The sequence below is a fragment of the Ptychodera flava genome, chromosome 5 (assembly GCF_041260155.1).
Source record: "Ptychodera flava strain L36383 chromosome 5, AS_Pfla_20210202, whole genome shotgun sequence".
NCBI classification, from domain to species: Eukaryota; Metazoa; Hemichordata; class Enteropneusta; family Ptychoderidae; genus Ptychodera; species Ptychodera flava.
In genome coordinates this window covers 8,404,644-8,417,512 of record NC_091932.1, presented here as the reverse complement: position 1 = coordinate 8,417,512, position 12,869 = coordinate 8,404,644, and the positions used below count along the sequence as shown (strand labels likewise).

The 12,869-nt window shown below is 37.1% G+C and overlaps 1 protein-coding gene across 1 annotated transcript in view; it reads left to right on the top strand.

Moving 5' to 3' along the window:
* The window catches only part of LOC139132922 (laminin subunit alpha-like), a 121,699-nt gene that overhangs the window by 95,447 nt on the left and 13,383 nt on the right, over window positions 1-12,869 (top strand). The window contains exons 59-66 of the mRNA XM_070699276.1: window positions 1,449-1,579; window positions 2,359-2,509; window positions 4,162-4,286; window positions 4,594-4,759; window positions 9,987-10,150; window positions 10,546-10,656; window positions 11,584-11,704; window positions 12,192-12,335. Of these exons, the coding sequence (XP_070555377.1) occupies window positions 1,449-1,579; window positions 2,359-2,509; window positions 4,162-4,286; window positions 4,594-4,759; window positions 9,987-10,150; window positions 10,546-10,656; window positions 11,584-11,704; window positions 12,192-12,335 (1,113 nt within the window). The remainder of the gene's footprint in view (window positions 1-1,448; window positions 1,580-2,358; window positions 2,510-4,161; window positions 4,287-4,593; window positions 4,760-9,986; window positions 10,151-10,545; window positions 10,657-11,583; window positions 11,705-12,191; window positions 12,336-12,869) is intronic.

Genomic DNA, 12,869 nt, shown 5'->3' with positions numbered 1-12,869 from the left:
GTAGACCACTTGAGTCAAGAACAAGTGAATGTTCGACTCAACGACAGCACAGGTCTCGATTGGATAGACCATTTTACACAAGTTTTGACATCTTCATCTTGACCGTGAACCCTGGTAACTAGATTGTAACCATTGAGACAACAGTATACAGTTAATATGGTAGTTAAACGTTCCACTAATGGATTAAATCGAGAATTACCCTTTGTGTTTTTTGTGTAAATACCACCCACTTCTGGCACCAAGCATTTCCCAGCTCAGTGTATAATTTCTTTCTTTTTTCACACGATCTGCAATTCCAAACATGTTCTAAATTCACAAAACTGATGCTAAATATTTCAACTTAGTACTGGTGTTATAAAATTCGCAGAAAATAGTGCGTGAGTTGGACTTCTTTGCTACGGAATGTGTGACGCTTAGATCGTTTACACAAATCGTCGATTTTCTCAGTTCCGTTTTTGGCATTGCGTACGTTATTCAAATAAGTATAAGTCGGTGGCCCCTGGATAGATTAGCCTGATTTTTCACCTGTGGACAGTGAATGAATGAATATATCTGAAAGACCGTGTCTAGATTTCCAAAAAGGCCTGGAAGTGAAGGTATCTTGACAAACGTGAACAAAGGCCGATAATCTATGCAAAAATCGTCAAGTTGACATTTTGAAGGCTCATTGTTCGAAAACAAAGGCCAATTTCAAAAATCCGGGACACAGTTTTATGCCCAGTATACCAGCCTTTGATTGCCGTAAAGAGATCACCAAGGCCGATTGGAGATTTGTACTTACACTTTTTTGAGTAAAAAAACGAAAAAACACACATTTTTGAGTAAAACAGCCATATGAGCTCTGTTTTTGAAAACTAACAAATTTTCTGAACTCTTTGGTGACCGAACTGATAAAAAAGTACCACATGTCGGGTGTGTGACTACTTCTTCTATGTTAAAAATGCGGATTGAAAATACGTGTCAATGAACCTGAGTCGTATCCTTAAATGGATGGCAATCTTCCCTGTTACGTTTTGGCATTTTTATTTACTGAAAGACTCTCAAAAGTAGTTACAGTTATAAAGTGAACTATATGTATGGCAGTCCAACCATGCAATATGCATCTTAAACTGAAATCTTGTTTTCTTAGTCAGTGACAGTGAATATCCTTGTCATTGTCTTCTAAAGATAAAAGGTTATCAGAGTTTTCATTAGTCATTGTGAAACAAGTATGGCCAGCATTTTTCTTTGTGAAATCATAATGTAGTTTCAAGTTTTAGTGCATCGTTTTGAACTCTTGCAAATTGTATCTTGCAAATTGTATTAGGTGATATCCAACCATGAACTAAAAGTGCAAATGCCCTTTTACTGCATGCTAGGCCTGTGTTTAATGTTTACAGTGTTTTTCCTCTTATGCAAGAGACAGATACTAAAGACCTTGTAAAATCACTAACAAATGTGTCTTGCAGGATGATTATATGGCCATGGAGATAGTCAAAGGCACAGTGAGATTTTATTATGATATGGGATCTGGACCTGCAGAGATCAGAAGTAAAAAAACTGTCTCTGATGGGAAATGGCACCAAGCTCTTGTGGAAAGGTGAGATGAATTTCCTTACTCAATTTTTTCCCCTCTCAATGTAACCATGTGGATATACTTTCCGTGATGTCAGTATGGTCTCAATGAAAAGTACTGCCTTTCTGCTTATGGGACATGGTTACATAAAAAGTGAATTACATGCTTGTGAAGGTACAGTTGTGCTGTTTTAGATATCAGGGTTTGTAAGCGGATCCAGCTGTGTTTAATGCAGTATGTCAGATTCTATACTATTAACATTGCTTTCTAAATATTGAGTTTATCAAAGATGTAAATAGTCATTCGCGCCCGGGATTTACTTTATATTAGAAACGTAAGACATCAACTCGTTAATGGATAAGTGTCGCTAATTTAAAAAGAATAATTACGAAATCGACTTCTGAATCTGTGTGTACAAATTTTCGCTTGCATGTTTCAAAGCTTCGTTAGCCTTGGCTACAGTTGCTTATAGTTGGTATTTATATTGAACGTTAAACACACCCTGTACTCTTACTCGCGCCTCACTATACAAAGTTCAGCCGGTTACCACACTCAAAAAGCCATCTTTTGATAAAATAACTTTATTGACAGCTGTCACCCAATATTTCAAAAGTGATCAAAGAAATATTTATCATAACTTACAATATTACAAAATCTAACAGACTGGTGCTTGATTTATCACAAGAGACATTTTGCTACCATCGTTGTCTCATTTCCTAGATGGCCAATTTAAGTTTCTACAGCAGGTTGATTTAAAATGATGGAAGTCAGATTCATTCATTTGGTGTAATCCCAACTTTCAGGAATGGCAGGATGGGTAAACTGGTAGTCAAGACCGATAAAGAGGAGGACGATGTAGTGACAGGCGAGTCACCCGAGACTTACGCAATCTTGGATCTACCAGAAAACTCTCGTTTCTTCATCGGCGGTGTGCCACAGGAGAATTTTCAGGACGTGAGTATCAACATAATTTTTATTTGAAAGAGCTCATCATTGTCCCATGATCCATACATAGTTGTACATTATCACGGCATCAATGTCCCACGATCCTCAGTATCACCACGTCAATGTCCCATGATCCTTAGCAATATATTATCACTACATCTATGTACCGTAATCCTCAGCTGTACATTTTCACTGCATCAATGTCCCATGCTGCTTTGCTGCATATTATCACTGCATCGATGTGAAATAAAATGTTGAAAATTAATCAAACATTACAACTAAGGGAGATTTAAAGAAATTAACTTTTCTTCGATAAACGTCTCTTGAAATACTGGCAATGACATTTCACTATCCATCCTCATTTCAGTTTCATTTCATGGAAGAATCGTCAGCCTTCATTCCCTTCTCTGGATCCCAAGTTCAGTCTTTGGCTTGTCGTCCCCATCCAACTCCCAGTCCTCTTTTAATGGGTCAAACTACTTTGAACGGGGATATTTTTGCGTGCGGGATATTTTCGTGACTTTTGCGACCACAAACAAAACATTTCCAACATGCAAAGCTCTCTTACCAACTTATCAATATTCATGACATCATCCAAGATGGCCACTGCTGACTATGCTACGTAATATGGTAAAAGTTTGGCTCTATGTACATATAGACTTTAATAGATAAAGTTGATATCTTTAATAGAAAGACTAATTTGATTTATCAAATGAACTATTTGATTTCTCCGACTTTTAATTCCAATCCCATGACTACTCCTTTCCACAAAACTTTCGATCAATCGCTGCATATTGACCAATCTTTGCTCGCATTTTGGGAGTGTAGTGGTCGTTGGTGCCGCGTTTTTTTTTTCCTCTTGGAGAAACAAAAATTTCATCCAAAACTTTTGACACTTCTTCATTCGCTTTCGCTGTGCCAGCAGTGATAGACAAGTCGCGTAAACCCGGCCTTGGTGGAGGCTGAACTGTCTTCAGATATCGCCACATGTTGATCGCTCTCGATAGATGGAATGAACTTGAAATATTAGTAGTTGACGAGGCCGATAGCAAAGTCAGAATGAGATGAAGTTGAGAAAACTCTCCCTATTTATACCCTTTTCCCTTTGAATGTTGCCACAAACATTTTGTGAAACACAAGAAAAAGAGGAGTATCGGTAGTACAAGGTGAAAAAGTGCATGATGAAAGACAATATTACGACAAAAAACCCCCCTGCTCTCGATGTAAATAATAGATACCGTTTGACACTCTACAAGTTGATATGTGCTTAGCGCGTGTAGACAAGTTGACAAACTTTGACACTTGACCTCCCAAATAATAGACGCACAATAACACTGACAAGGTGGCTCCCATTTGAAGTTTCAACAAAAGCGAATATTTCGCGCTGCAAATAGTTAGTCAGCGAAGAAAACCCAAAAATAACCTGCCGCAAACATATTCTGGTTTACAGTTTATTATTACCCAATGCTCATATATTTATGTTTAGTTAATGTCACTGTGTATTGAATATGTGAAATTGTGTATGTTTATAAAGTACAATACAGGGTTTGGTATCTGTTGCAGTCATCACTGTGTGTTCAGTCATCACTTTGTGCGTACAGTCAGCACTTTGTGTGTACTGTCTCAATCTCAGAAGTTGAAATGTTTATCTTGTTACACAGCTCCCACCTAGTCTCAGAGAGAATAGGTTTACTGGATGTATTGATGGTTTGGAATTCATGGGCCAGACCGTTGGATTATGGAACTTTGCCCAAGCTACCAACGCAGACAAAGGTTGCCAGGAAAGGTGAGTTTTTGTTTAAGTAAAAACCACTTGTCCCAATGTTGCATTTTATCACATGAGAAACTAGTATCTAGTATCTGAGAAATTATCATTACATGTATTCTGATATAGTGTATCAAAAATAACAATATTTATTATGTAGCAATAATAACAATGTTTAATTGTGTCCTTTAGACTTCACATCCCCTCTTTGCTGATACTGAATTATATTCAAACATAAGTTTTTGAACATTGTATGGACAAAGCAGAAGGACTTTGTCATTCATCAAGTCATTAAACTTCTTGAAAACAAATATTTTTGTCATCACAGTTCAAGCTTGGGGGCTGCAACACAAAATATCTTCAGGTTACTTGGAGGTGGAAGCTACATCATTTTGGAAAAGGGTAAAAGAGTCAGCTTGTACAACTCAGCTGCTGTGGTCTTTGAGTTTAAATCTTTTGCAGATGAGGGTTTGTTCTTCTATGCTGGCAAAGATGTAAGTGTACTCTCAGAGATTTTGATATTTCATTTGTTACACAAATCAATGTTTCCAGTGCTGGCTGCAGTGAGAGCATTGACAGTGGACTTTTTAGTCCCCGCAGACGAAGTCCGGCGGGGACTTATAGATTGGGTCCTGTCCGTCCGTCCGTCATCAACAGTTTCTCAGACACTGCTGAACCAATTTTGTTCAAACTTGGCACAAAGGCATAGCACTATGACCTACAGATGCACATTGATTTATTTTGCGATACGATTCAATATGGCCGCAAGGTGGCCATATTTTTGCGATTTTTCATGTCTTTGAATATTAACTCAAACATCTGTGAATTGATTTTGTTCAAACTTGAGACAAAAAGAAAGCACTATGATCTACATGTGCATGTCAATTTATTTAGTGATACGATCAAATATGGTCGCGAGGCGGCCATTTTTTTGCTGATTTTTCATGTCTTTGAACCATAACTCAAATCAATGTACTGAGTTTGTTCAAACTTGGCACAAAGGCAAAGCACTATGACCTTGATATGCACGTCAAGTTATTTTGCGAAACGATCGAATATGGCCGCGAGGCAGCCACATTTTTTGCGATTGTTTCATGTCATTGAACCATTACTCAAACATCCAAGAACTGATTATGTTCAAACTTGGCACAAAGGCAAAGCACTATGACCTACATATGCATGTAAAGTTATTTTGCAAAAAGTTTGAATATGGCCGCGAGGCAGCCATATTTTTTGCAATTTTTTCATGTCATTGAACCATTACTCAAACATCCAAGAACTGATTATGTTCAAACTTGGCACAAAGCAAAGCACTATGACCTACATATGCATGTAAAGTTATTTTGCAAAAAGTTTGAATATGGCCCCAAGCCGGTCATTTTTTTTGCAATTTTTTTATGTCTTTGAACCATAATCAAATATCTGTGAACTGATTTTGTTCAAATTTAGAAGAAAACTTGTCACAGAGACAGACCAGAACAGAAAATACCATTTTTTATTCATAGAGAGCAAAACAGAATAAGAATGAATTCAGTTCGTGCTCACACGGATTTTCTGTCGCGAGTTTTTAATGTCAATGGACATTGTCGATTTTCACCACTTTGTTAATACCCACAGAAATGGGTCATTCATTGAACATTCCACAAATAACATTAGTTTGCAAATCATAGGCCTCATGCAATTTGCATCAAGGTCATTCCACAGCAACCTAGACACCAAAGATTATAACCGAGCAGACAAGCGGGGACTGTGTCATCAACGATGACTTGTTAATTTTTGAAGAGTAAACTTGTTGACTGTTATCATTCTAGAGTAAATATGTTGACTGTTATTTGTTTAACCTGTTAACTGTTTTTGTTTAGAGAAAACTTGTTAACTGTTATCTGTTTAGAGTAAACTTGTTGACTGTTATCATTCTAGAGTAAATATGTTGACTGTTATTTGTTTAAACTTGTTAACTGTTATTTTGTTTAGAGTAAACTTGTTGACTGTTATCTGTTTAGAATAAACTTGTCGACTGTTATTTGTTTAGAGTAAACTTGTTGACTGTTATTTGTGTAGAGTAAACATGTTGACTGTTATTTGTTTAGAGTAAACATGTTGACTGTTATTTGTTTAGAGTAAACTTGTTGACTGTTATTTGTTTAGAGTAAACTTGTTGACTGTTATTTGTTTAGAGTAAACTTGTTGACTGTCATTTGTTTAGAGTAAACATGTTGACTGTTATTTGTTTAGAGTAAACTTGTTGACTGTTATTTGTTTAGAGTAAACTTGTTGACTCACATTTGTGCCCAGCGTGCGAAATTCACGCTAACCCGATGGCCCGAGACCAGCTATTTTCATGCCGGACCAGTAACTCTTGAAAGATGTCCTGCTGTTCCTAAAGACGCGGGCCAGTAACTTTCACTATATGGAAAGTTTACCCAAATGTTTTGCTAAGCTAAATACCTGACAAAATTATTCAAAGAAACGAAATTTATTCTTTCAAGAGATTTTCAAAACGTGAAAATCGCAAAAGCTCAACAGACTGATCGGTACTGCATCTAGGCGAAAGACCTAACCTCATGTTTTCTCGCGAGAGTAGTGGCGCTATTCAATATGCTCCCCATTTGTTAAGCATGTGTGCGGTTCGAGATCTCGTTTTGGTCATTAAAGAGAAATTGTTCAGCGTATCGACCGTGTCGAAACTGGATTTCGAGGAAACCGCGCCGCGACATTGCACTTTTATATGATATCGGATATTTACAGCTACTAGACAACTCGGTATCAAAATTAGAATTGTTTGGTCAGGTATGTGAGGTGGTGAAATCTCCAATATAGGATATTTACCCACAGTTTTAGACAAGTCTAGTAGAGTCGGACCACGAAAATCGGGCTTGGCCAGACCGCGGGGCCAGATCTGCAAGGTACAAGTGAAACCCCCAATATATATCGAATATATATCCGCTATTTGACAAGTATAGAACGGTCAGTATCGAAGTTAGGCTTGTCAAGATCTGTGAGGTGGTAAAATCTCTGATATACATTGGATATCTAAGCTTACCCTCGATTTAAAAGTCTAGAGTTGACTAATGTCGATATCGGAGTCAGTAGCTGTGAGTCCATAGCAGCTGTGGTTTTTCATACAGGATTTCTGTCTTTTACGGGCTGGTTTTGGCCTTTACGTTTTTAACCCCGCCATCACAGACGTGCAAGAGACACAAGCCAAATCTTTGATAGTATCGATATTAGAGTCACAGCCGATAAATATCAAGTAAATATCTGTGATTTCACATATCGAGGCAAGTCATTCTAGAATTGTTTAGTATCGATCGCTAGAGTACCAAATCGCCGATAGGTAACAGCCTGAAGTAAAATATCGGCAATATCGCAAACCCGGCGTGCCGCGACAGAAGGCAAGTCATTCTTGTATGTAAGGTTCAGTATTGATATTACAACGGCATATAGATTGTTATGTATGACAGAAATATTTTTTGACGTCAAACTTCGATACTAGAAAGTAAATGTCCGATATTTAAACATTGTGCAAAATAGCGCCTTGATTGTAACTTGACCTTGATGGCCATTTGCCTTGGTCACCTCTAAAGATTACATTTTTGTGATTCGTCTTTTCACGTGGGTTTCGACACGTACTTCAGTTTTTTTTCTCTTCATCAGTTGCGCTAGTTTTTTTTTGTATTCCCTTCCTTGGATTTGATGATAGTCATCTTCCCTCGAAGAGGAGAAGCCGGAATCGTTTTTGAAAGAGTCAACTGTTGTAATGACTCCATTTGTGTGTGATCCGGTGTTTGTAGTGCCAAAATTTATACCCATCCCTGATCGGAGTTCTGGACGCTTAGCTTTTTCGTGTTGGCACATATTTCAAGCCCACGCTTGTGCTCGTTTTCTCAAAGTTAGAAATACTTGTTCTTAACGGCTGTTTTAAGAAATAGAAATGTTCACTAATTTCATATTTTTTTTGGCACTAAGGTCAGTTGCCCAAACTTTTGGTTTCGATAGTCATCTTCATTTGCTTTCCTTTAAAAAAATTAAAAGGCACAAAATCAGTTTTAGAAGTGGTGTCTTTTAATTTTTTCGATCAACTTTTCTAGGCCCCTATACTGAGCGCAGGTAAAAAATCTGTGCACTATATTTGGATTTGACCTGAGGATCGGACCAGTTGATTTCCTTCAGGGCCAGTGATTTTCTAAAGTTGCTGGCCCGCTTGGCCAGTAGAGATTTTGTGTGAGCTTCACACACTGTTTGTGTAGAGTAAACTTGTTGACTGTTATTTGTTTAGAGTAAACTTATTGACTGTCATTTGTTTAGAGTAAACATGTTGACTGTTATTTGTTTAAACTGAAGATTCGAATCTTCAATATTTGCACTGGGGTAATAATTGGAAGTTAACTGCTGTACACAGTTCAATAATTCCACAGTGTTGTAATTTAAAGAGAGAACATTTTAGGCATAAAGAAAAAGTGCATTAAAAAAGGGAAACAGTCATTGATTTATGATCAATGAGATAAAGATTTCAAATGGGTGTTATGGGTATATCAGTTACCCCTGGACATTTGCCATTTACTGATTGAAACAAGAGCTTGGGAAGTGTTAAAGCTAGTGTTCAGTAGGTAAAATTTCAATGGAGCAGTAAGCTTGCAACAACTGTTTTTGGGAATTTCATGTGAAAAATCTTTTCTGAAAATATTCGTCAGATTGCTTTGAAATTTTGTATGTAGGTTGCTAGGGGTGACCATGATCAGGTTGTTCAAATCATAGAGGAATTTTCAGATTTTATTTTTGATAGAATTTGTATTTTGGGGTAAATTCTCATATTTTGGTCAAAAACTTTGCAAGTGCTTGTCCAACCGGTTTGAAATTTTGTATGCAGGCTGCTAGAGGTTACCTAAGTCAGGTTTGTTCAAATTGTTGTAAAATTTGCAAATTCCTGTTTTTGTTGACAAAATCTACTCTGAAATCCTTTGTCTGATTGCTTTGAAACTTGGTATTGAGGTTCATTGGATTGACTTCAGTAAGGTTTCATTGAATCATGTTGGAATTTGCATAATATGTGGTATTTCTGGGGCAATTTTTTTGAAATCTGAAACTACTCATCATATTTCTTTGAAATTTGATTTGAAGGATGATCTATATCAGTTTTGTACAAATTGTGAAAAAATCAGCAAAACTGTATTTTGAGCAATTTTTGCAATTTTGCTCCGAAAATTCAAAAATTAAACTTCTTAGAAACTCCTTGTTTAATTGCATTTGTATGCAGGTTTGTAGGGATGACCTAATTCAGACTTGTTGAATGATAAAACTTCAAACATTAGTCTTTACAGTCAAGCTATGATTGGTACTCAGGCAAAGTGCAACAGTAGGCTTCAATGTATGATAATGATCACAGGTTGGACTTTCCCATCAATATGTCCCCTGTCCCATTTCCCTAATTGATAAACCAGTCACCCTTACTATCTTGATTATCTTGAATATCATGGCAAAGCTATATCGGCTGCTTGGTCACTTGTCAAATTTGCAACAGTGGTGAACTTTTCACTTGTATATATTGATGTATATTTGAATATGTGTATTTAACCCTTTGAACTCGGCTCGGACAAAAATGTCCACTTGATGTCATAGGTCACCAGGGGGCCAGGGTGCAAAGCGTATCTACAGCTAGTACTGGAGTCATTCATGATCACAAATGACAAATTATTTGCACTCTGATACATCACATTGTAGAAAGACTACATGGCTGTTGAGCTGCGCAATGGACAAGTGCTTTTCCATTTTGAGCTAGGTGGTGGACCAGCTCAGATCCTGTCTGACGATAAATACAACGATGGAGAATGGGTGAAAGTTGTGGCAAGGAGAGTGAACAATGAGGGATTATTGGAGATTGTACGGTAGGTCAAGTATTTATCTGTGAGATCATAGTATATTTTAGTATCTTTACCATGGATCTTCCTTGCAAAGAAAGAAACTGATTTGATTCAGGAAATATCTCTACGGAATACAGAGAATAGAATCAACCTTTCAAGTTACTACTGTAGCAATATGACTCGACAACTACTATGCTCTTACTTCTTGCATCACATATTCTTTCTTTTGATATTTTTTAACAAATTATAAACTTTTTATTGGATGGATAAAGTATCTAACACGATGATTTACATATCTTCTGTTGTACAACAGAAAAGACTGACTGTTTCATATTATGTTGTAGGTGTAGAAAGTGCAACAAAGTGTAATGTACTGTATATGTTATTCTTATGTAATGTACATTTTTTTACATTGACAGTGGTGATTCTAAAAAAAGCAAACAAGAACAAAGTCCAGACAGTCATAAGGGTCTTACTACCGGTGATGAAATGTACATTGGTGGTGTCCCTAGGTCTGTTAAACTCCCAAGGTGAGTCAAATGGAAAGCTTTCCTGTTAGAAGTGTACATTCAGTCAAACCTGTTTTAATGCATTCTACATGTTAAAGGCCCTCTACAGAACAGCCACCTCTCATATATGGTCAGTGGCCATACGTAATCGCCCTAATGTAACACAGAACTTGTGCATAATGGTCTTCGTGTCTGACTCTGAATGACCTCTGTCAAAGAATGCTTGGATTGAAAAGCAGAGAATGAGTCTATATTGACTCTGTCTTTTATCTGCATTACAATTATGTCAGAAATTCAATTCATGAAGTATCATGAGTTTCAAAAGATTTATGACACTGAACTTCATGATTACTGCTATCTATGCCTAAATTCACCTATCAGCTCACCACCTACTCCAAAATAAATGCCACATCCACCCGTATAGAGAGCTATCTCCATATGGGTATAGTGATTGCTTTTCCCTGGTTCCTTGTGTGACATCTTAGTATGCTGGGATGTGAGCACAACATTGTGGTATCAGTATGAAAACATTTATGTTCAATGAATGGGCATCCAGTATATGATCCGTATTTGATATTCCTTGGTGTATGTAGTAATAGACAAATGGGATGTTTCATAGTGTGAAGCCTAAACTATAGTGTAGATAGAGAACACACGACATAGTGAACAGATATTGTGGATTTCCTCAGTCAACATTACAGCTAATGTAGTGATGACCTTAATGCAATAAGTTCAACTTATGATGAAAATCATGATTACTGCTGCATGATTATACAGATAGTTTTGCCATTTTTGGTCACTGGCCATACTGAAGTGAGCTATAAAAGATTTCCAACTTCTTCATCAACACATTTGTCACAAATAGTTATTATCTACATAACACAGCAGAGCTCTATCGGCCGCTTGGTCACTTGTTTATTAATAAGGTTTATGTTATATCTTTTGCAGTGCTGTGACTTCCAAGTCATACAGGGGTTGTTTCAGGGGTCTCCAGCTTGGACGTGTTTCCAAAGACAACTTGAATGAAAACAGTGGTTCCAAGGGACTTTATACAGGCTGCAAAGATTTGGTAAGGCTCTGTTATCTTATTTTTGGCATGTACCGGTAAAGACCATTTATTCATTTTCGCGATGGTTTCATTGATCGTTTCTAAAACCGGGGTTGAATATATGCATCGTCACCCATTCATTTAGTATCTTTCGACATGTCAAACAATACAAGTAGTACCTTGTATTAAACAAAATTCATGAAAACTGGCCGACTTTGTCCCTGTAATACAGTTCTTGATGAGAACATTGTTTTGTCTTCTAAAAATTTTCAGGTCATTTTTGGAGCAATGTCTCTGAAATCTGTAATAGAATAATAGAGGCAGTATCACCTTACTTCTCTCATGCCAGAATTTGTCAGAGTTTTATATTTATATACTTCTATCAACAGAATATGCAAGAAGAAATAGCAAGCTTTGATATTTGGTTTATGTCTGTCCACTTTAATCAAATGTACATGTGATAACATCACATATTAATAGATTGAATTCTTTACCTTCAATCTATCAGTCGGCCAGGACACTGACATTGCAGGGATCAGCTAGCTATATGGCACTGGAACCTGTCAACGTCAACAAAAATTGTCACATACAGTGTAGATTCAGAACCCAAGAAGATACAGGGCTGATGATTTTTGCTCAAAAAGACGACCAAGTAAGTTTTATTTGAACTATTCCTTTTATAACATCTAACACATTGTGCTTCAACACAGTGATCTAACAAACATGGATTTCTGATTTCTTTGCAATGACCCAATATCTTTACATGTAAACAAAACACTTTCCTTGAATCTCGGGCAATTAATTTGTTCGGTTCATGGCATGTCAAATCGTCTTGCCAGGCACACTGACTGTAAAGTTATTACGGAGGTGCTGCCTGCTGAGTTTGGTGGATTTCTTATCAGTCTTCAGACAATAAAACAGACTCTTGTTTAGGTAAATGCCAGGCCAAATAGCAAAGTACTCAGTCAAGTTGCTGGGTAATTACCTAATTTGGTGTTCCAATAATTCGTGCGCCAAGTGTAAACCGGGAATGTGAATAGACCATGGTACATGTACAACCAAAACCATGTGCACAAGCACGCATAGAAATATGTGTATTTCTGTGTGCATTTGTACATATGGGTTTCTTTGTAGCACCGTCACGTGATCTCTTGGGTATGCTGAATCTTGAGAAGACCCTGTTTCT